The sequence below is a fragment of the Taudactylus pleione genome, unplaced genomic scaffold (assembly GCF_031769625.1).
Source record: "Taudactylus pleione unplaced genomic scaffold, aTauple2 ptg000188l, whole genome shotgun sequence".
Classification (NCBI taxonomy): domain Eukaryota; kingdom Metazoa; phylum Chordata; class Amphibia; order Anura; family Myobatrachidae; genus Taudactylus; species Taudactylus pleione.
In genome coordinates this window covers 1,325,629-1,351,072 of record NW_028284590.1, presented here as the reverse complement: position 1 = coordinate 1,351,072, position 25,444 = coordinate 1,325,629, and the positions used below count along the sequence as shown (strand labels likewise).

Genomic DNA, 25,444 nt, shown 5'->3' with positions numbered 1-25,444 from the left:
TATTATTATTAGTAGTAGTATTATTACTTTACTTCAAATAAAATTGATTTACTCATGTTCACAATTCCAGTTTATTCCACCTTCTGTACTGTCTTGCATTTGGTAGAGGGGGCTATAAGTCAAGCTGTAGGATGTTATTGTGGCTCCAGGAAAGAGGAATTCCGATCACAGTGATAAATAGGAAAACGGAAGTTAGAGCAATAAGAGGATGTTGAGAGATTATTTAATCTTGAACTGATACTGAGAAATATCTGTCACATTTCTCGGTACCACCATCCATCTAACGAGTCACGTTTTTAGAGCTAGGGAATAACATAATCACATAAACCACGCGGTACAGAGATGCAGCCTGTGTTACACCAAAAGGCATCCAGCTTATCTGGTGCCGTCTTATCCTACCTAGGAATGCAGCATAGAACACGGTTTGCGATATCGCTTCGGAATAACACTGGTTACATAACATCATGTACTGTCTGTAAGCAACATAAAAAACATTCTGATATAGAACACTCTTGAGTTTCATATAATCAATCCTATTTTATTTAGTTTCCTCTCAAATTACACACAAAACCTAAAGCAGAAGGCGTTTCAAATTGGGGCATTCAGAAAATACATTAAAATTATATATTTTATTGATACATATAGTTAAAATATTATTCTTAGTTCCCATCTAATGTCCCCAAGTAGCAGCAAGATATTAAAGATAGGTGTTACTATCCCATATATGAAATAGGTTTCCATGATCAGTGAATCTCACTCATCTCTCTCTCTACATCTCTCCTACACTCTATCTATCTATCTATCTATCTATCTATCTATCTATCTATCTATCTATCTACATCTCTCCTACACTCTGTCTATCTATCTATCTATCTATCTATCTATCTATCTATCTATTTATCTATCTATCTATCTATCTATCTATCTATCTGTCTATCTATCTATCTCATATCTATCTATCTCGCCCTCTATCTATCTCATATCTATCTATCTATCTATCTATCTATCTATCTATCTATCTCATATATTGTAATCAGTGGGTTAAATAGTTAATTTCTACATAGGCATATAAGTTACAAACACATATACCCCTTGCTAGGCCTCTTGAGGTTTGAAAAGAGATTGTCTTAATACAGTTTCTGTTTTTCTATAGAATGGTCAAATGACCTTTTGGGGTCAAAGAAGCAATAAATATTGAGGCCTAGCTCTACCTGTCATTTCTACTACTAGAAGTATGAGCCATTCATAGCTTACATGTTCTTATCAGTTAGCTACATTCCATTGTAGCTGTGTAGAGATGCTAAGCATTATGGGTAATTAACTGATGTCCAGACTTTATACAAAGGAGCCTTGAAATAGAGTTCATCTCCAGACATTAGGATACGTCATTAATGTATGTCTTTGTCTGGTAGTATATCTTAGTGCTTACGGAGCATGTGCAAGAGAGATAAGTTTAGTCAATGCTACGTTGGACCAATGAGTGCTTGATACCTAGCACTGTATGTAATTAATATGGGCTTAATATCCGGCAAGCCAACACCCCATACTAAGGTATATAAACCAGAGGTACACAAAGGACCCATTAGCTCATGTATGGACCTAAGACTCTGCAGTAGAGGTGCCTGCAATGTAAATTGAATTATCTGGGCATTGGAAAACGAGGGCTCCCCAGAGAGAACATAAGATGAAGTACATCTTATGCTGCTGATGAATTACCGGTGTCATCTGAATACATAGACAAAAGTTGAGTATACTGTATACTTTGTATGTTGTTTGTTAATTGTTTGTTTGTTACTTGTAAATAAAGTGTGTTCATTTGTACTCACTTATATTGGTCACATGTGTACTATTTCATTTCAATCAGAACGAAACCCACCGTTATGCATATCTATCTATCTATCTATCTATCTATCTATCTATCTATCTATCTATCTATCTATCTATCTATCTCGCTCTCTATCTATCTATCTATCTATCTATCTATCTATCTATCTATCTATCTATCTATCTATCTATCTGTCTGTCTACCTAATAGCTATTGAGTAGAACTCACTAAGTTATTAATAATAAAGCTAGGAGATTGTTCTCCCTATGCCAGCCCTGCCCCCTCCCTCCCGCTACCTGAACCTGTGACGTCTCGCTGAGGGAGACATTGACACCAGTAAGAAGAACGCGTCACTACTGGTGGCAGGCTGGTTTTTTTTAGACACACTGCAAGCCCAATATAGGTACCGTATAGGAGCGGCACTGCTCACACACCGCTAGTTACAGCCCTGGTGTAAGAAGTTTGTTATCAGCAAATTATAAAATAGGTATCAAAAAGTACAAGAGGATATACGATGTGAAACTAAATTTCAATATTACTTCATTCCTGTATCTATATATAAGCTTACATTCACATTTCAAAACAATGCATTTGTGGGTTCTGCTTTGAAGGGGCTGATGTACAATTGCTGGAGTAAAGGGCTGAATTTGAGTAAAGGGCTGAATTTGTTCTAGTAAAAATGGCGTATTTCCATAGATACAGTATAGAGATGCATTTGCTTCAGCATATGTCCCATCCTTGTTTACCTCCGGTCACCATTGTTAGACTGTATTTGCACCTGCTCTGTATTTAAACGGGATGTAGTTAAAAGACAGAAGGCCAGGAAGCCTTCTGTCAAAATGCCGGCGTCTAAATCCCAACTCGGGACTAAAGACAGGCACTGGAATCTCAACAGACGACTACCCGAACGTAGGTTAGCCGGCCACTGTTAGCTCAAAGCCGCAGGGGGGAGGGGAGTTAGGTTAAGGCACCCCCGCGGGGACTTAGGTTTAGGCACCCCCCGGGGAGGGTTAGGCTAGGGAGAGGGTGGATTAGGGTTAGGCACCAGCAGGGGGAGGTCAGGGATAGGTACCCCCCAGGGAGGGTTAGGTTTAGAGTGCAGGGAGGGGGTTTTAGGGCAGTGGCATCACAAGGGGGGTGTGGGCCGCTCACGGGTGTCGTCCGCCGAGGGGTGACACCAAAGTGTTGACTCCCCCTCAGTGACAGGAGTCGGGTGCTGCACTGTAGAATTAAGTGCAGCACTAGGCTCCTGTCATAGTGAAGGAGTTGACACTCCAAGTACACTGGTCACCGGGAGCAGCCTGCACCTCCGGGAACCCCCGGAGAGACTAAAACCAGGGTTCGGGTGTATAGCCCCGCCATCACCAACGAGGTCATGTCCCCTTGTCTCGAGGCCATGCCCCTTTTCCCCAGGTGCATGGCAATGCCGCACGTACTGCTAAGCTGCCCATCCCTGCCAGCACCGGGTGCATCAACAGGTAGGGATGCCACTGGATTAGGTTAAGACACCATCGGGGGGAAGGTTAGGGTTAGGCACATCCCAGGGAGAGTAAGAGTTAGGCACCACCAAGGGAGGGTTAGGGGGGGGAAGGGTAGAGTTACATACTTACGTGCCCCTGTCGGGATCTCTAACGATTGGGCTTCCGGCGTCTGTATTTCACCCAGTGACTATGCTGGGACTTCATACCCATTCCATTTTTAAACACGCCTTTACTGTATTCACCCTAGATTAGAAAGGACCTTCCCCCTGCTTCATGCGCAGGTGGGCGCAAGTGTCAAATTGAGAGAGTCGACATGTACACTGTGACTTGGGTGTGTCGACTTTCTGGACTTGCGCAAAGAATTATCATGCAAGATACCCTACACTAACTGGAGTACACCCCACCCCCTAAGGGTCAAGTGGAAGGCATTGATGTAGTTCTTCCTGATTAGATATTACTGCTCCCACAGGCTGCATAGCCGGTGGCTGCCATAGTCTGTGTTAAGATTCAAAGTGTTCTGATTATAAGTGTAAATACAATTTGATAACTAAGTCGGAGTTACGCTGGAGTTAAACTGGAGGAAAACTGAGGGAAAAGAAACTCAAAACCAGAACACTTTCTGAACAACAAGAAGCAACATACTTATGTGAATGAACAAAATCAACATCTTCTGCTGTATGCATATCCAGGCAACTACTTACTGCACTCACTGCTTGGACACTGCAAGTGCTCCCCTGTCTGTGTACTGCTCTGACACTGCAAGTGCTCCCCTGTCTGTGTACTGCTCTGACACTGCAAGTGCTCCCCTGTCTGTGTACTGCTCTGACACTGCAAGTGCTCCCCTGTCTGTGTACTGCTCTGACACTGCAGGTGCTCCCCTGTCTGTGTACTGCTCTTGTTGATTGATCTTTGTTGATCAGAACACTTTGGACTGGATCAGCTCGGGTACATTGTAATTTTGTCCTCATTCATTTTGTATTGCCTTTTCCAATTGTGTCACATCTATCCACTTTAATCATTTGTTTATAAACTAATTCCTGCACCCACTGCTCACATACCTCTCCTTTATATATCACTTTTGGAGCTGCGCTCATACATTAGCAGCACTGTTCTTTACATGTATTTTTGAACATTTAACAACTTTAATCCACACTGACTCTATATCTCACAGCCTCCACTCCAGTTTACATCTCAATTATTACCTTGTCCACAGCATGAACACCCTTACTTCACACAACCTCCATATTCTATGTCCACATAATCCTCTACTTTATCCATCCCTCTCTTCCCCCTCCTGTTTCCTCCACTTGCTGTTCTTCCTTTTTTTTCTCTCATCAGTCTGCTCCCAACCCTCTGCTTCTTTCCCCTACCTCTCCTATACCTCCACTCTCAACCACCTCCCTCCATGGTCTTGTTACCCCACTACTAAGCCCCATTCCCTCCTCGTTCTGTCTGTCACCTCCAGGGCTGCCAAGAGAAATTCTGGGCCCGGGTACTGCAACATCCTGTGGGACCACATCATGTATGGCTGCACCCATTTGTGAGTGGGTCTAGCATGTGAGATGCACCCACTCACAGGAGCATGGCATAGCACCCAGCAGCTGGAACTAAAGTAGTCACTACTGTATTAGGATGGCGAGACAGTCCCATAATAGCTGCATTTCTTGTCAGGCTGTATATAGATGCTAAAATGTAACACACAAATTAAAGTGCTTCTACTTTACTTTGTACATCTCTCATGTAAATAACACAAACAATCTATTTTCTATCATAGAGATAGATGTATGAAGGACTTAATTTTTACATAACAACAGGTCGTCTTATACACACACATTCCGCAGCACATATCCTAACCCACTGCTCCATGCTCCTTCTTCACTATCTACCCCTCTGTGTCGCCCCTGTCTGTCTGCCTTCCCCTTTAGAATGTAAGCTCTCACGGGCAGGGCCCTCATCCTCACGTGCTTCTCCTCCCCCTACTTATAGTATAATTTACTCCTAACTCCCTACAATGGCACCTACCACCTGGTTGCTCATGTCCTGCTGCTTGTGTTTTGCAGCTGAGTTTATAACCTTGTCCTTGTCCTGCATTGTTTTGAATTACTATTAACTGTTTTTCTTGTGTGCTCATTTATGTACTGTGTAAGGCGCTGCGGAACCTTTGTGGCGCCATATAAATAAAGGATAATAATAATAATAATAATAATTATACATTTCATAGAGCCATGAAGTAATATAAGGGTCAAACCAATTAGGTGCGAATTGCGAGTAGCGAGTTTGAGAGAAAACAGCAATTTGCACGTCGCAATTTGCACCTAATTGGATTGACCCCATAGTTTGTATACGTAAATGAGTCTGAATCACTAATCAATAAATATTATTATCGTCAGTCATGCCGGGATAAAAGGCTGTACTAGCAATTACTGAAACCCATTGAGTGTCCTCTTCCTACTTGCCTATCACAACACCAATAGAATGAATTTCCGTGTACTGACCTTGCAAATGCAGGATCATAACTAAGAGCCGTATTCAATATGAGCCGAGCCACGATACTTTTTCGCGGCCTGGACTTTCCGCCTACATCGCCTGTTTTGTAGGCGGAAAAGTATCGCGGCCGTCCCGGCTTTGCCCCGTATTCAATATGGAAGTATGCGCAAATGGGACCCAGCAAAACTTAAACAAGCGGAAAGTACTGTTAGTTTTGGGAAAATCAGCCTGACACCCCCCAAAAGATGCTCTGACATGGGGGTTCCCTATGGTACCCCCCGATTTGGCTTGCTGAAGGTATTTGGTGTTTTTAAACGGGCTCAATAGCTGCTAAATATGATTTTTCTATACGTGATGCAGAATAGTATTTAGGAGTTTTTTTCCCAGAAAATAAGTTATTCCAGCAGAATTTGGGGTACTTGAAAATGGGGTTCAGCATATTTAAAAGTTGCTAAAGTGAAGTTGAAAAAAACTTGAAACATCCACCAGCCGTAAGCACCTACAATCCAAAAAACACTTGGGACATACTTGGGGACCCCCCCAGAGTCAAGTTTGCTAGTTTTTAAGTTTGTACCTCAACATTTTTTTTTTCCATCCCATTTTTCAAAGTCATTTTTTGGGGTGTCCTTAAGTGTTTTTTTTTTTTTTACACAGATTACTTTTGGGGGACTGACTGAAGGCTGTACGGGGGTTCCCGTAATGTTGCCTCCCAAAACCCCAATTCTGCACTTTTTTCCGCCTCCCATTCATAGGCGAAACTTTTCCGCCTATTACATTGCATTGACTTTCCGCCTAGGCGGAAAGTCTTTCAAATTGAATACGGGGTAAAAGTCAAACAGGCGAAAATGATGTTATCGGCGAAAAGTTTCCGCCAAAAACAAATTGAATACGGCCCTCAGTCCTTGACCATCACTCAGTGTATGACCATCACTCAGTCCTTGGCCATCACTCAGCCCTTGACCATCACTCAGTCCATGACCATCACTCAGTTCTTGGCCATCACTCAGCCCTTGACAATCACTCAGTCCATGACCATCACTCAGTCCATGGCCATCACTCAGTCCATGGCCATCACTCATCCCTTGACCATCACTTAGTCCTTGACCATCACTCAGTCCATGACCATCACTCAATCCTTGACCATCACTCAGTCCATGACCATCACTCAGTCTTTGACCATCACTCAGTCCATGACCATCACTCAACCCTTGACCAGACGATTCCTCTGCAGCAATTCTTTCCTCATAGGTTAGACATGCTTACTCCATCCTCAGACTGAACTTGATAAGTTACTCCAGCGTTACTTTGTCAAACTCAGGAGATATCTTTGATGTCTGCTGTGTTGGGCTGTTAGTAAATAACCCCATTTTATATATATATATATATATATATATTATATATATTAAACCAATTGAGTTGATAATAAGCACCTACAGTGCTTTTCATATAAATCATTAACAATTTTAGATGAATACATATATAAATCACACAGTGAATAATTTAAGAGAGATAAAAAATAAAACGGAATTGTGTATATAATTGTGTATAAAAGATATTTACAAATATTGAAACACAATATCACAAGACCTGATTGTATGAATGATTAGTATTTAAGTATAAGTACTTCATTACTTAATTAAGTTTTATTTTTTATCTTTCTTAAATTATTCATTGCGTTATTTACATATGTATTTATCTCAAATTGCCTTGCTTTATATGAAAAGCACTGTAGGCACTTATTATCAACTTGTTTTAGTTGAGTCCTAATTTGTAGATTGCCATATGATCACATATTGGTTAGGCCTGCCTGATAATCAGGTCAAGCAATACCTATTAAATGCCAGTGTGTGTGTTCTGGCATCATGTGACAGAGGGGATTGACAACCATTCAGTTCGATCACTCCTGTGTATGGCCAGATTAAAGAAAGACCCTGGTGCTGAATACTCTGACTGCGTATAAGCAGCATTGGTGAAACATATATTGGGGTAAATTTATCAAAGGTCGATTTGCTGGCTGATTTGAAGAGATTTAGCTCTTCTCAAACCGACTCAAATCGAATGTAAAAAAACCAGTGATTTTGCCAGATTTAGAATTATTCAATTTGGTGTTCGATTTGCAAGTCGAATTCGATTTAGGTCGATTTGTGAAAGTGATTTGTTGTTCGATTTGACATGTTCATGTGCAAATCGAACGGCAAATCACACTTCAAACCGAACTGCAAATCCCCGACAGCGTAGAACTGCTTCATGCTTTCACTGTCAGCATGAGCAGTTCGTTCTCACACAGATACATGCAGACATCAGTGAGATGCCTGCATGTATCTGACTGTAAAAAGTAAATAAAGAGTTAAAAGTTTAAAAAATTTGACGTGAGGTCCCCCCCCAAAATAGAACCAGCCCTGGACTTTGCAAACCCAGGTATGGTTGACTAAGTACAAGGAAAAAATTGCGTCGGGTCTCTCTGTACTCAGTACAACCAGCACTGGGCTATGGGAACCAGGGCTGGTCCAGGAATTACAGAGCCAGCTCTGGACCCTTTCTAATGGGGGACTGATACCACAGCCAGGGGAGCCCTATCACTGGCTGCAGCATCAGCCCTGACTGCAAGTCAGCCCAGACCAGGGATCCCTGGGGAGTTGGAGACCCCTCCAATAAAGGGATCTCCCTCTCCAGGGCACCCCTAGCCTTGGCTGATAGCCTGGGGCTATCCCCGCCACCCCAGGGTGGTGGGTGGCGGGTTGATTGTGTTAGTGTAGTGTAAAATTAGAAGAATAAAACATTGGGCCTTATTCAGACCCTGTCGCAAGCGATGAGCGCTCGCAACCGGGTCGATGTTTGCCCACTGGGCATTCACACGTCGGAGCCGGCTCCGACGTGCTCATGCACGAGACCCGGCTAGCGACGGGCGCTCCGTCGCTACGGGTCTCGCACCAAAGGGGGCAAGCTGTCGATGGTGATTGACAGCTCGCCCCGTTTGGGAGGCGAACAGGGGGGATGGCCGGCCAAACGGAGGCGTTCCCGACAAAACGCTTGCCTGGAACGCCTCCGGCAAGCTCCCTGGGGCTTGCTCTTTCCTGAGACCCAACCTTAGTGTCTCATCGCAAGCCCCGATGGTCGCGATGGTTCTGACCATCGTGACCATCAACCTGGTCTCTCGCTAGAGCTGTGGGTGGTAACCCACAGCTTAGCTAGCGACCAGGAGGCCGCCCTTCACGCCACAAGCGGCCGCCCACATTCAGAGAGACCGCTTGTATCTAGCGATCGACTTTACAGTAGAACTGCAGGTCTCATTGTCTTTACAGTAGAACTGCAGGTCTCAGCAAGCCTCCCCCGCATACTGGTACTTGGAGAACCACAAGTACCAGCATGCGGGGCATTAAGAGCCCACTGGGACCTGTAGTTCACCTGTAAAGAAATGTTGAAAGAAACATACACACACCTTACACAGTATAAGTTTAATACATACATACATACATACATACATACACACTCACACATACTCACCTATATTACCTCGAGTGGTCCCCTTGTCCAGTAGGCATCCATGGTCTTGTTAAAATACAAAACGATAAACGCGACCCTCGTACTAAGCAATAACCATCCTAACAAGGATGATTATTCCTTCCAGAATGAAGAGCTCAGATGCGGCTTCCTCCTTTGAAGGTTCCGGGTCTGAGCGTTCATTGGCTGAGGTCAGCCCCGCCTCTCGCCAATGAACGGCTCCCTCCATTGAACTCAATGATGGGAACCTCAGGATAAACTTTAGTTATATTTCTGTATATTTTACGTATATTTTTGTTTCACCAGCACTCCTTAAGAATGATGAAATAAGTACTGCAGGCAAAAGACATTTATAAATCACTAACCAAGAACTACAACAACTGGCTGATGAATTATACACACTGACTTGTATCTGTGATCCTTCAAATTAGACAACTGTGCCAACTCTCCATCTCTTACTGAGAGGCTTTAACAAGCCATGTTGTTCCAACTGAGAATACTTCAATCTCTGCAGGCTGGTGCCCCTTACAGATAAAGTATCGCTTTGGAAGATAAGGGCTTCATTTAGAAAGGTCCATATATGTCAGTGTTTGTGGCATAAATTTGGACGTTTCCTTCCAGCCCATGTGCACCATAATCCATCCATATCTAGATTTTACTAGATTTTGGGCACATCTCATACTTGGGGCTCCTTATATCTGGGAGAAAGTGGGCAAGCAAGGCTGAGGCACTTCCCCCTGCACCCAGATCATGCCACGTCATGATGACACGATAATGCAGCTGAGAGTAAGGAGCTGGGGCGCTGTTGTGTATTCCAAGGCCGCTCCAAGTGCCTCTGAAGACTGCAGGATGCCGTTCTTGGCATCCCACAAACCACCCCTTCTTCCGGCCCTGCGGGCAAGTGTATGTTGAGAAGAGTAAAGGCATCTATATGTAAGTTTAGCATACACCCTGAGAATATGATGAATCCCCAGATGCGCTTCATCTTCTAAGTATCTTTTGTAGGTACAGAAAGCCTGACGTAAGAGCTACATGGTGGTGATAACGGTGATGACACCTGCAGCACTAGGACGCTTCTGGCTGCTTGCATATCATGTTGGGGGGTGTGATGCGGCAAAGGGAACGGTGCAGGGGGCATAACGACGCAATTGCGTCATTGTGACCCTGCCCCCAGCCCCGCCTTCAATGCCGGCATTGTAAAGTGGGGGGCGTATGGATACGACGACGTGATTCAGCGCAAATCGCATCATCGGCCGTCCGGATCACCCACTTTACTCGGCGGTGCACACTGCAACTTCCATGAGACTTGAATGTTCTTCCTGGCCTGGGAGCAGCGTCCCTGTCATTCCGGAAGAGCAGGCAAATATGTTACATATTGTCCCCTACAATTGATAGAACTTTATTTATTAGCATCACAGCTATCATGTTATTTGCAGCTACCTATTTCCATTACCATGTAATCATTTTCATTTGGACTACTGCAGAGGCGTCACTTACCTCTGTGACACCCGGTGCGGCAGGACTGAAATACTTTGCACACCATAGGCGCACGCTCAAAAGGGAGTGTGGCTTCACAAAAGGGGAGTGGCTTTGCCTGTGAAGCCATGCCCCCTATGTGTGCCGATCCAGGAGCAGGCTTGCCTACCCTCCCGATTTGGCCAGGAACCTCCCGATTTTTGGGTGCCGCTTCCAGCCCCCCGTAAAGGCAAGCAAGCCTCCCGGAAGCCGGCATCGCTCCCTACCCCCCGCAAAGTTAATATCAAAACCCCCTCAGCGGGGGGCCCGGTGAAGCGATTCGCACTGAATCGCGTCATCGTGGCCCCACCCCCTGCTTCACAATGCCGAAAATAACGGCATTGTGAAGAAAGGGTGGGGCCACGATGACTCGATCACGCGACTCCGCCCCCAAATGTGATGTCATGGCCGGACACGCCCCCACTGTTAGCCGACAATCAGCTCCCTCCCGGAAGGAGGGAACTTATTGTCGGCAAGTATGTCCGGGAGGAGTTAATGCCTCCCGTTCTCGGCACACAGTGGGCTTCCCCAGCGCTCCTGCAGCTGCTGGGGCAGCCCACAATCTCTCCCCTTCCTCTCTCCATGTCATGGTTACACCATCCGACGGGGTGACACCAAAATAGCAGAGCAGCTCTGCTATGCTCTGCTATTTTGGTGTCACCCCCTTGGATGGTGTCACCCAGTGCGGCCCGCACCCCCCTAGTGACGCCAGTGGACTACTGCAGGAAAGAAGATCTGTAAAGAGGTAATAGATGGATCGGGGTTGTTGCATTTTCTTAATTTTTTAATGCAAAATGTGACTTTTGCATTAATTAAAAACATCTCTCTCTATGGATCGCAGCTGTGATTATGCACGCAGTCTGACTGCGATAGTATGCTAATCTATTGTGATCGCTATGCCATCACAGCACAACATAAGGACGCCCACTTTCCCTTACACACATCCGTAATGTTTAGCAAGTCTTCAAAACCATCGGTAACATCGAGTACCATCGCAGCCTCACGCACACTTGCACAAAGCTCTGACCTCACTCAGGAATTGCTAACCTCATCGCACGCAGTGAAAGCCCAAGCTGCGTATGGCATCACAGTGGATAATTTATACACACCTCTGCAGCGGCGTTCAAACGCACTGGCACGTCTACATTTCGCCAACCACCCCCCCATCACAACCCACAAATGGCACTTCCTGTCAGTCACTCTGTGATGGGTCTGCATAGTCTCTGCAATCGCTGTCCCGGACGCAGTGGCCGGTTCGCACATGCGCACTGCAATGCATGTGCATCGGCCGATTGCTTGCGTAATCGCAATTGCGATCCTTACTGAATCAGAATGTACAAGAAAGGATAATCCATTTTCACATTTGCTACAAGCACAGCCAAATGTCTACATGTTTACAGTCCCTGTGTATAGGTTTATATATACACTGATTATTATTACTACACAGTAATGCAGTCAGTTTATTAGGAACACAAATAACAGCAAGAGTCCAAGAAAAAAATAGTCTGCCAATAATCAGGGGAGTCTTTAGAGAGGAGGGGGCCCATGTGCATTCCCCGTCCGGGGCCCCCTTTTCTCTTCCCGGCGTCCGGCAGCCAACAGACGCGCAAACGAGCATTTGTAGACTCTGGGCACTAGAGTTTGCCCGGAGTCTACTGCGCATGCGCAAAACGCTAGAAGTATGGCCGCGGATGCCATTTTCCTGGCTTTTTGTACAGCGCTGACACCCGGTGCGGGACCTCGGAGAGGTAAGTTTTAAATAATACCCGGGGGCCCGTGTGCACCGCACACCCTGCACCCATTATAGATACGCCCCTGGCAATATTCTTGTTCTGTTTTATAGGTTTATATACTTATTTCTGGGTCATTACAAGTAAATTGGGTAGTTGTTTATGCATTGTGTAATGTAGAATTCCTACTGACCTGGGCCCTCATTCAGAGCCGTACGCTCTGAGCAGAGCGCACGCTCTGAATGAGGGCCGGGCTCCATTTTCATGGAGCGTCCTCCTGGACGCTCGTATAGCTGTGGGTCACCACCCACAGGCTATACGAGCGTGCATTTTGATGGCCGCGATGGTCGTGACCATCGCGACCATCGAAATTGCGAGCCGGAGCCTGCGGTTGAGGTTTTCAACCGCAAGCTCCGGAGTGATTTTGGCTCTATCAGAGCCAAAATCACTCCCACTGACATCACTAGTGATGTCAGTGGGCCGGCTTCTGACGGGAGGCGTTCCCGTGGGAACGCCCCCGTCAGGGAGGCACGCCCACCAAAGGGGGCGTGCTGTCAATCAACATTGACAGCACGCCCCCTTTGATCGGACACAACGAGCGAAGGAAAGTCCTTCGCTCGTCGTGTCTGGCGCATGCGCACGACGGAGCTCCCTCCGTCGTGCGCATGCTCAGTGCAGACCATCGACCCACTTGCGAGCGGACAGCCGCTCGCGAGTGGGTCTGAATCAGGCCCCTGGTTATCACAAAGTCATTCACAATTCCAAGAGTAAGAGCTGTAGGCACAGTATGGCCATCTGTAGGTGGTGTTATAATTATAATGCCATATATTGATAAAGTCCCCACTTCCAGGCTTTTGGGCATTGCTGAATCCCCTCCGGGTTTAAGTGCTAAGACAGTAACCTGTTCCCGGCAGCGTTAGGCTGTCGGCAGCACAAGATATGACAATGCAGAGGAAGGAGACAAGTAATGCTGCATACTGGCCATATAACAGTAAGGGTCACTGCCAGATGTACTGATACTAAAGTAAATATACCGCCGGCAACTATTTCTAGTGATAAATGGAGCCCACAGTATGATGTCTTTCTGAACACTGGGCCTGATTCAGACTCGGACGCTATGCTGCGCTCGCTTGCATTGAGCGAATTTTCGCAATCTGCGCATGCGTATGATTCGCAATACGTGTGCGTGAACCAGTCACTGCAATGGGAAAGTGCTCGCCCGTAGTCAGGCTGCTATTTTGAGTGACAGATAATGCGGGGGTGTGGATGTGCTAACGCAGGCAGATTAATGGGTGTGCATAATTAGCAAAGTAGCATCATTACACACGTGACTGGGTTGTATTTTAGCCTGAACTGCTCGCAATGTTGTGGTGGGAAAAGGCTACCACAAGCGCTGCGAGCAGCTCCGATGGCTCTCGATGTTCCTGATTAATCCTACATCTGCCGGAGATGACGTGTGTTGCGAGTGGCAAAGGGGCGTCTTTATACAGGTGCAAGCGCATAGTGCGGCCGCTCGCTATTACTTAGCGGGCGGCTATACGCCATGCAGTGCGAGCACATGATTTAAATAGCCGGCCCCTTTTAGCCAGCGAGCGGCTGCAAATAGCGTCCAGGTCTGAATCAGGCCCACTGTGCTAAAGATAGCTGTGCAGAAGAGAAAATGTAACTGATAGAAACCAATCAAACAATAAGGGGTATATTACTAACGGTCGATTTTAATCAATTTAAAATCGATCTAAATCGATCACCATTGATGCTGTGTTTCTGGGTAAATCACACATTTACTAACAGACAATTGTGGATTTGGTGTTTGAAGTGTTAGAAAATGTGTTATTTAGCCCGAGAAACACAACCAGGGCCGGCGCAACCCACTCAGCATAGCCTGCATTGCAGGGAGGCGCCAGGCTGGAGAGGCACTTTACCTGCAACTACTGCTGAGTCCGTTGTTTCTGCTTCCGGCTGCTGCTGCACCTCTCAAACTGTATGACAGGCAGCAGCAGCCCACTGCATAGAATGGCGACTGTGCCTGAGCGGCAATGCTCTTCACACAGCTCCACCCCTTGCTGTTCCCCCACCTGGCCTGGTCTCCCCCTCCCTCCCCTCTCCTCTCCTCCCTGCTGCACCTGACCTGCTGTGATGTCAAACTGAATGACAGGCAGTGGGCTGAGCCTGCTGTGAGCAGCTCTCTACCACTGGCACTGCCACTCTTGTTCCCCCGGGTCCCCCCTTCCTTCCCTCTCCTCTCTTCCATGCTGTGCTGCACCTGACCTGCTGACTGTGCTGTGACAGCACAATGCAGTGCAGAGGATTAGAGGAAGCAGAGGATGAGGGGTCCACTTGCAGTGCTGCAGACCGGTAACATGCACTCTGCTCACAACTGCTGTGGGCATTGCGTGTAAGGAGGCAAAACTACTGTGGGCAAAGCGCATGAGGGGGCACAACTACTGTAGGCAATGTGTGTAATGGGCACAACTACTGTGGGCATTGCGTGTAAGGGGGCACAACTACTGTGGGCAATGTGTGTAAGCGGCACAACTACTGTGGACATTGTGTGTATGGGGCACAACTACTGTGGGCATTATGTGTAAGGGGCACAACTACCGTGGGCATTGCGTGTAAGGAGCACTACTACTGTGGGCTTTGGGCCAGATTCAGAGCCGCTCGTAAGCGGCAGTACGCTCGTTCCGATCGATGTTCGCCCATCTGCGCATGCGTACGGTTTTTAATACGCATGCGCGAACCAGTCAGTGCGGCCGAAAATCGTTTGTTCACTATATAGCGAAGGCCTGCTATTTTGAGTGACAGAATGAGGCGTATGTGGGTGGTAACAGGGGAAGGTGCTTGAAAACGGGGAGTGGAGATCAGAACGCAGGCGTGCTTAAAGGTCAAAGCGGGCGTTTTATGGGTGTGCATAATTAAAATACCGTCATTGACCACGTCACTGGGTTATTTTATAGCCAGAACTGCTCGCAAAATTGTGGTAGCAAAAACCAACCACAAGAATAGCGAGCAGTTCATACGCTGTTCGATGTACTCGATGAATCTAATACATAGCGGACATGACGTTTGATGCGAGCGGCCAGGGGGCGTTTTTATCAAATAAACGTCCGCATGTTTTGTTCGCTCGTTCAGACCTGGAGGCGGCAACAGACCGCAAGGAGCGAACGGTTCATTTGAATAGCCACCCCCTTTTTCTAAACGAGCGAGCGCTAATTGCGATCAGCTCTGAATCAGGCCCTTTGTGCATAAGGGGCAGTACTGTGGGCATTGTGTGTAAGGGGCACTACTGTGGGCATTGTGTATAAGGGGCACTATTGTGGGCATTGTGTGTAAGGGGCACTACTGTGGGAATTGTGTATAAGAGCTACTACTGTGGGCATTGTGTATAAGGAGCAGTACTGTGGGCATTGTGTGTAAGGAGCACTACTGTGGGCATTGTGTATAAGGAGCAGTACTGTGGGCATTGTGTGTTAGGGGCACTACTGTGGGCATTGTGTGTAAGGGCCACTACTGTGGCCATTGTGTATAAGGGGCACTACTGTGGGCATTGTGTGTAAGGGGCACTACTGTGGGCATTGTGTATAAGAGCTACTACTGTGGGCATTGTGTATAAGGAGCAGTACTGTGCGCATTGTGTGTAAGGGGCACTACTGTGGGCATTGTGTATAAGAGCTACTACTGTGGGCATTGTGTATAAGGAGCAGTACTGTGGGCATTGTGTGTAAGGGGCACTACTGTGGGCATTGTGTATAAGAGCTACTACTGTGGGCATTGTGTGTAAGGGGCAGTACTGTTGGCATTATGTGAAAGGGGCACTACTGTGGGTATTGTGCATAAGGGGAAGTACTGTGGGCATTGTGTGTAAGGGGCACTACTGTGGGCATTGTGTATAAGGGGCACTACTGTGGGCATTGTGTGTAAGGGGCACTATTGTGGGCATTGTGTATAAGAGCTATTACTGTGGGCATTGTGTATAAGGGGCAGTACTGTGGGCATTGTGTGTAAGGGGCACTACTGTGGGTATTGTGTATAAGGGGCACTACTGTGGGCACTGTGTGTAAGGGGCACTACTGTGGGCATTGTGTATAAGAGCTACTACTGTGGGCATTGTGTATAAGGAGCAGTACTGTGGGCATTGTGTGTAAGGGGCACTACTGTGGGCATTGTGTATAAGGAGCAGTACTGTGGGCATTGTGTATAAGAGCTATTACTGTGGGCATTGTGTATAAGGGGCAGTACTGTGGGCATTGTGTGTAAGGGGCACTACTGTGGGCACTGTGTGTAAGGGGCACTACTGTGGGCATTGTGTATAAGAGCTACTACTGTGGGCATTGTGTATAAGGAGCAGTACTGTGGGCATTGTGTGTAAGGGGCACTACTGTGGGCATTGTGTATAAGGAGCAGTACTGTGGGCATTGTGTGTAAGGGGCACTACTGTGGGCATTGTGTATAAGAGCTACTACTGTGGGCATTGTGCATAAGGGCAGTACTGTGGGCATTGTGTGTAAGGGGCACTACTGTGGGCATTGTGTATAAGAGCTACTACTGTGAGCATTGTGTATAAGGGGCAGTACTGTTGGCATTATGTGTAAGGGGCACAACTACTGTGGCCATTGTGCATATGGGACAGGCATTGTGTGTAAGTGGCACTTCTGTGGGCATTGTGTATAAGAGCTACTTATGTGGGCATTGTGCATAAGGGCAGTACTGTGGGCATTGTGTGTAAGGGGCACTACTGTGGGCATTGTGTATAAGAGCTACTACTGTGTGTTGTAACATGAATAAGGGGCACTGCTATGTGGTGTAATGTGAATCAGGGGCACTATGTGTGCTGTAATGTGAATAAGCTTGTGCTACTGTATGGCATAATTTGAATTGAGGGTACTATTGTCTGGCCACACCCCTTCCTTGTGAGACCACTCCCCTTTTTTGAAGCCCGTTTGGCACACGCTGTCCCTTTTTAAAGAATGGGAGGAAAAGCGCAAATTTATAGTTTGCAGGGGGGTGCCGAACACCCTAGCACCAGCCCTGTTCACAACATCGATGTTGATCGATTTAAAATTGACCTATAGTAAATTTACCCATAAGTGTAATTTCTCTAATGCAGTTTAGAAAACGAAAACAGACCTCTGGTTGGTTGCTATCGACATCACCACATTTACTGCCCAGTTTCCTGTGTGCAATTTTCATTAAGTGTCCCCCAGTATGTGGGCTGAGATATAGAATAGCTGACAGTGTGTTGGTTGGGGTAGTGGAAATGAAGTGAAGAGTCAGTGGATGTTTCCTCCTGTGTCAGCTTACAAGGTTGAGAAACTGGAAGTGCGATGGCATGAAGCTGAGTGGTACAGCTAGGAGGAGACCTGACACACATGAGAAAAAGTAACTGATCATTCATTTCAGAAAGTTTAATATTATTGTCTGATTGTTGTTGCCCAATAGAATGTTAGTAACATTTTTTACTCCCTAAACAATCCAAGCCTACAGCGCACAGGGCTCCATTTAATAACGAGTCATAATCCCTTTGGTACTCGTTAGTGAAGCTAAGAGGGGTTATGACATCAGTTCAATATTTAACAAACAGTGTTAAGCTATTTATTAAGAATCGTTAGCGGTATGGCCCCAATAATGGAGACCAAGTAAAGCCTTTCCTATGTCAGTGAAGCCTTCCAGGCTTTGCGTATTCCTGGCCATGTTAAAGAACAATGGGCCTGATTCTGACCCGCTCGTGAGCGCTGTTCGCTCGCAAGCGGGTCGAAGGTGCCGAAGTGTGCACGCGCACGATGGAGGTAGCTCCGTCGTGCGCATGCGCGAGACCCGGTGAGCGACGAGGAAGTCGTCACTCCGGGTCTTGCACCAAAGGGGGCGTGCTGTCGATGGTGAGTGACAGCACGCCCCCTTTGGTGGGCGTGTCGGGGGTGTGGCTGCCAGACGGAGGTGTTTCCATGGGAACGCCTACCGTCTGGGTCCGGCCCCACTGACATCACTAGTGATGTCAGTGGGAATGATTTTGGCTCTAATAGAGCCAAAATCACTCCAGGGCTTGCGGTCACCGAGACCCTACCGCAGGGTCTCGTCGCAAGCCCGATGGTCGCGATGGTCTTGACCATCGCGACCATCATCATGGACGCTCGCTATAGCTGTGGGTGGTAACCCACAGCTATGCGAGCGTCCATGAGGCCGCTCCAAAATGAGGTAGGAGGGCCCTGATTCAGAGCGCGCGCTCTGGTCAGAGCATTCGGCTCTGAATCAGGCCCAATGAGCATTAGTCGGTAAGCCATTGCCGGCAGGGCCGGTGCTACCACTAGGCAAACTTAGGCATTTGCCTAAGAGCGCCGGCCCTGTAGGGCGGTAGTGTGGACAGCACATAAGTGCAGTCCGCACTACACTACACACTGCTGTGTGTTTGTTTTAGCAGCCGATGAGAGTCAGTCAGACTCTCATCGCCTGCTGCGCCCACTGCGGGAGCCGGGCTTACGAGTGAGTGATGGGAGAGACGTCACTCCCATCATGCAGAGTGGGCTGGCCCTGGAGGACGCCGGACGGAGGCGTTTGCCAGAGCAGGAATTAATGTGGAGGTTTTTTCTTCTTCTTTGTGCGTGCTTGTGTGTGGCTGGCCGGGGGTGGTATGGGGGCTACTAATACTACTACTAAGGGCACTGCTGGGGGGGGACTACTACTACTAAGGGCACTGCTGAGGGGGGGGGGAACTACTACTACTAAGGGCACTGCTGGGGGGGATTACTACTACTAAGGGCACTGCTGGGGGGGACTACTACTACTAAGGGCAATGCTGGGGGGGTACTACTACTACTAAGGGCACTGCTGGGGGGGCTACTACTAAGGGCACTGCTGGGGGGGACTACTACTAAGAGCACTGCTGGGGGGGCTACTACTACTAAGGGCACTGCTGGAGGGATGACTACTACTACTAAGGGCATTGCTGGGGGGGAACTACTGCTACTAAGGGCACTGCTGGGGGGGACTACTACTACTAAGTGCACTGCAGGGGGGGACTACTTCTAAGGGCACTGCTGGGGGGGACTACTACTAATAAGGGCACTGCTTGGGGGGCTACTTCTACTAAGGGCACTGCTGGGGGGGACTACTACTAAGGACACTGCTGGGGGGACTACTAATAAGGGCACTGCAGGGGTACTACTGGGGGATGCTGCATAGAGGGGGATTACTACTAGGGGTACTGCTGGGGGGGGGACTGCTACTGGGACACTGCTGGGGGTCTACTACTGGGGGCACTACATGGGGGGATTACTGCTGGAGGGCTACTACTAGGGGCACTGCTGGGGGGGACTGCTACTGGGGGCACTGCTGGGGGGACTACTAGTACTGGGGGCACTGCACTGGTGGGAACACTACTGGGGGCACTGCATAGCTAGGGATTACTGCTGGTGGGATTACTACTAGAGGCACTGCTGGGGGAGGGCTGCTAGTGGGGGGAATACTATTGGGGGCACTGCTGGGGGGAGACTACTACTAGGAGCACTGCATCGGGGGGACCACTACTGGGGGCACTGCAAAGGGAGGGTTACTACTGGGGGCACTATATAAAGGGTACTGCATAGGTGGGGGACTACAGGGGACACTATATAAAGGGCACTGCATAGGTGGGGGACTATTGGGGGCACTGCATAGGGGGGACCACTACTGGGGCACTGTATAAGGGCTTGTGTAGATATCGATGGCGGGGGGGGAGGGGTGTAAGGCTGAAGAAATGCCTAGGGTGCCAAGAAACCTTGCACCGGCCCTGATTGCCAGCAGCGTTAGGCCAAGGCGTGGTTCCCATCACTTGCATGCACTAGGCTGCCTTCTATCCCTACCTCTACAATGGCATAATCTCCACCCTCATCTCATTCAGATTTCAATAACACAATCAAATTTGCTTGTGCGTGGGCCTGATTCAGAGTTATACGCTATTCCGATGGATACGGAGTTGAGCAAAATATAAGTAAACCGTGCACATATTTAGGTGGCACTACGCATGCATCAGGACCATTACCGTAGTCGCACATAGCGTCTATTTACTCGCAGTGTGATTGACAGTCAGGGAGCGTTTGGGGGAGGTAACGAGGAGTGGCATCAAAGAACGCAGGCTTGTTGCAACAGTGTAGGGGACGTCTTGCACCCTGCGACTGCGATCCCGTACTCAAGGAGTTTTGCTCCAGTGTCTCAATTCCCACGGCCATTCTGCCGGACCATAGACGCACTCAGGACTGCGATAATTGAAGATCTGCGACCAATGCTGCATCTTTGTATGCAGATGGTGCGACATATTACTGGTGCTTGGGTTTGCAAAGCTGCAGGTGGGTGCCTCAATACATCTCCCAGCGGAATTGGTATGTAATGCCGGCAACTGTTTAGCCACCGGATCAAATACCGACAGTGGCAGCCCGGCGGTTTGAAATCCCAACAGCTGAAGGTAAGTACCCTAAGCCTCCCCTCTCCCCCCTAACCCTCCCTTAGGGGTGCCTAATCCTAACCTCCCCCCTAGTACCTAACCCTATCCTCCCCCCGTTAGTGCCTAAAACTATCCCCCCTCCCTGCACACCCTAAACCTAACCTTCCCAGGGGGGTGCCTAACCCTAACTCCCCCTAGAGGGGCCTAAGCCTAACCCCACCTTCCCCTACCCTAACCCTCCCGGGGGGTGCCTAACCCTAAGTCCCCCCGGGGGTCCATAAACCTAACTCTCCACCCCCCCGCGCAGCTACACGCTAAGACACCCGACATACCTTTGTTCGGTATCCTGGGTGTCGGGATTCTGTAGTGGGGATAATAATAGGCGTCGGGATTTCGACGCCTATCTTTAGTCCCATGTCGGTATGTAAGTGTCGGGATATCGGCGGGTGGTATAGCGCCTGCCGGTATCCTGACTGCATCCCCTCCCAGCAGCTATGACATTTGTATATTTTCGCATAGCAGCTGCGTACATATGCGTAGCATAGGCGGCATTAGCGTACAACTCTGATCAGGCCCCGTGTCCCTAACCCACCCAGCTGCTTCCCTGTACAACCATATTAATGTTCTATCGCCATGAAGTTCCCTTAAAAACAAGCCAATAAACAGGCACATAATGTCACATAATGTCAACTTTGCACATTTTTGCTGAATGACCCTTGGAGAGTTAATGACAGCCCAAGAATTCCGGGAGCATCAGTTAAACTTCAGCTGGAGCTTCCACAGGATACCAACATTACCACTTATTTAGAACTTTAAGGAAGTTGTGTTTTACAGATCAGCCCCATTTCCTGCACAGAACATCCCACCAAGGTATGTTATCTAGCAGATGTGATGAATTCCCAGCCCCCCATACATAGACAAACACCCCCCTCTCGCACATATACTGCAAGTAGTGTTGTTTGCATTCATTGTGAATGAAAATAATTCATGCCATTTTTTTTTTTACACAAAGCACATACAGTTTGCAACTTTGTAATGGAAGTGAAACCATGCTTACATTTATCCTTACATTTATGCTTAAATATGCAACAAAATGCACATAGTCTGCAGTAAACATTAAATGTTGTTGTTTTTTTAAAACAATTCTTAAAAATAACTAAAATAAAGCAAAACAGAGATCAATAAACAAGTTAGTTTGAGAATCCAAGTAGAATACAAGCCTATTAGCAAATGGCCCAAACAAGCTAGCTTCCACATTTGTAAATTTTTAGGAACTATGGACCTCATTCAGAGCCGCTCGTAAGCGGCAGTACGCTCGTTCCGAGCGATGTTCGCACATCTACGCATGCGTACGGTTTATAATACGCATGCGCGAACCAGTCAGTGCGGCCGAAAATCGTTTGTTCACTATATAGCGAATGCCTGCTATTTTGAGTGACAGGAGGAGGCGTATGTGGGTGGTAACAGGGGAAGGTGCTTGAAAACGGGGAGTGGAGATCAGAACGCAGGCATGCTTAAAGGTCAAAGCGGGCGTTTTATGGGTGTGCATAAGTAATACAGCAGCGTCATTGACCACGTCACTTGGTTGTTTTATAGCCAGAACTGCTCGCAAAATTGTGGTAGCAAAAACCAGGCACAAGAATAGCGAGCAGTTCATACGCTGTTCGATGTACTTGATTAATCTAATAAATAGCGGACATGACGTATGATGCGAGTGGCCAGGGGGCGTTTTTATCAAATAAACGAGCGCATGTTTTGTTCGCTCGTTCAGACATGGAGGCGGCAACAGACCGCAAGGAGCGTATGGTTCATTTGAATAGCCACCCCCTTTTTCTGAACGAGCGAGCGCTAATTGCGAGCGGCTCTGAATCAGGCCCTATAGCCACAGCTTCCATACTTAAATATCAATGTTTGTTAGTCAAAAGTTAGGCTCGTTAGTGTAATTTCTTAATTCCTAAATGGACAAATTCAAAATCTTTTTCATAGTGCTGTTTACAATATTATGCAAATAACCCCCACATGAGCTTTGAAATTAAATAGTCTTTGTAAGGCGCTGCGGAACATTTGTGGCGCCATATAAATAAAGGATAATAATAATAATATGTAATAATAATTATTATAATAATAATAATAATAATAATATTTAATAATAATAATAAATAGTCAACCTTAGAGCAGAGATATTGTGGAACTACAAGTCCCAGCCAGCATGCCTTGGGACTTGTACCCCAACTGGAGCCACAGCTTAAGCTAATAGGTCTATAGTTGTATCTGTTAAATATCTGCCAGCGGGTAGTGTTTGTCTTAGGTCATGTTTGGTAAAATTATTTGTTTCCACTGTAACAAATGTGTAAAAAAAACAAAACAAAACATGAGTGTAAAGTGATCTAATCAGCTAAGCAGGCAACTTTAGCGTAGAGATAGGTACCCTGTGGCTCTCCAGCTGTAGTTGAACTACTGCTCCCAGCAAGCTATGGTAGTTGTAAATGAACAGCAGCTTGAAAGCCACAACTTGCCTCTACCCTGCTGATGTCCTAGTAACTCAGTTACAGTACTCCAATTGTTAAAATCTCATGAGATACATTCATATTAAACACATGACATCATCAGTCTCCCCTGTTTAACACTCACCAATATCCATTGGCTCGCATATCCTATTTGCATTATTTCCAATCCTGCATTTGTAAATTGCACCAGGGCTGGTGATATTTGAGTATCTTGTCTGGTTGGATTTTGGGGCTCCGACAATAAGCCTGGAGTAGCAAATAACAAAAAAGAACATTCTTCATGCAGGAATAAAAGCTCATTTATATTTATCTGACAGCAGTAACAGTCTCATTCTTAAAATGCAATGTAATGCACCACTAGTGATATACAGATATATACTCAGCATTCAATATAGTTGATGGATGTGCAAACTCACCACTTGTGCTCATCGTAACTGTGAAAAACTACGGAGTATCCGAACAAGGATCCATTTGGTCCATAAAAAACCACAGGGTTTGACTCATCAATGTTATAGGTTCTAGCGAGCTTTGTGCAGAATATACAGAGCAGCAGGGTCACACTCAAGGGGTAAGCAAGCTTGCCCAATATGCAGCCTTTTCCCCTCTGCATGATGATCTATGCTATGCGTCTTTCTGGGTTCCCCAAAGTGATTTCTTATTTCCAATGGGATGATATGTGCTTGCATTGAAGCCTTCTGATTGCAGGGTGACTGATTGAATACTGTATTTCCAGAGGCAGCCCATAACTCTCATTGTATCTTCCAGCATGGGGTGTTAGTTCAGCTACGTCTGACCACACCCACTCACACAGCCCAGACTTTTAAACTTTTGCAGAAGTTTACAGACTTTGCTGAATAACTGCAGGATGCACCTAGGCAGTAATTAAACATGAACTCCACATGGCCCACAGCACAAGGAAACAGAGACCTCCTGTTAGGTGGTGAAATCAGACCAGCTATGATTATAAAACTGACTGGTGGGGGCATTGGATAACTTTACTATTATAAGATGCAAAAGAACAATAGTCCCTTAGGTCATACTCTCGGTAACAGTCTGACATGTACAGAACAGCTATTTACAAGTTTCCAAATACCACAAAACAAATTGTAAGAACCTCGTACTTTTCTCAGTTGTTGTCTTGAAAACTAACACCCATAATAGCAACAGCCTACAGACTTCTGCTCACAAAACATCGGGATCCTCACACTGTGACTGCAGTTTCTCTTTAACGATGTTCCCTTAGATATTTATCTTCTCCTGGTTGCTGCAGCGTTCTCTCTCTCTCTCTCCCTCTCTCATTCTCTCTCTCTCCTCGTTCTCTCTCTTTCTCACTCTCTCTCTCCTCGTTCTCTCTCTCTCTCTCTCTCTCTCTCTCTCTCTCTCTCTCTGTCTCTCTCTCTCCACTCCTTTCTCTCTCGCTCTCGCTCCTCTCCTTTCTCTCTCTCTCTCCCTCTCTCCCTCTCCTCTCCTTTCTCTCTCTCTCTCTCTCTCTCTCTCTCTCTCTCTATCTCTATCTGTCTCTCTCCACTCCTTTCTCTCACTCTCTCTCTGTCTCTCTCCTCTCCTCTCTCTGTCTCTCTCTCTCCACTCCTTTCTCTCTCGCTCTCGCTCCTCTCCTTTCTCTCTCTCTCTCCCTCTCTCTCTCTCCTCTCCTTTCTCTCTCTCTCTCTCTCTCTCTCTCCACTCCTTTCTCTCTCGCTCTCTCTCCTCTCTTTTCTCTCTCTATCTCCTTTCTCTCTCTCTCTCTCTCTCTCTCTCTCTCTGTCTCTCTGCTCTCTCTCTGTCTCTCTCTCTCTCCACTCCTTTCTCTCTCTCCTCTCCCTCTCTCTCTCTCTCTCTCTCTCTCTCCTCTCTGTCTCTCTCCTCTCTCTCTCTGTCTCTCTCCACTCCTTTCTCTCTCTCCTCTCCTTTCTCTCTCTCCTCTCCTTTCTCTCTCTCTCTCTCTCTCTCTCTCTCTCTCTCTCTCTCTCTCTCTCTCTCTCTCT

The 25,444-nt window shown here is 47.0% G+C and overlaps 1 protein-coding gene across 1 annotated transcript in view; it reads right to left on the bottom strand.

Moving 5' to 3' along the window:
* The window catches only part of ITGA4 (integrin subunit alpha 4), a 213,932-nt gene extending 189,863 nt beyond the window's left edge, over nucleotides 1–24,069 (bottom strand). The window contains exons 1-2 of the mRNA XM_088476418.1: nucleotides 23,876–24,069; nucleotides 23,584–23,705 (exon numbers count right to left, since the gene is read on the bottom strand). Coding sequence (XP_088332544.1) covers nucleotides 23,584–23,705; nucleotides 23,876–24,069 — 316 coding nt within the window. The remainder of the gene's footprint in view (nucleotides 1–23,583; nucleotides 23,706–23,875) is intronic.
* Nucleotides 24,070–25,444: the final 1,375 nt, after the last annotated feature.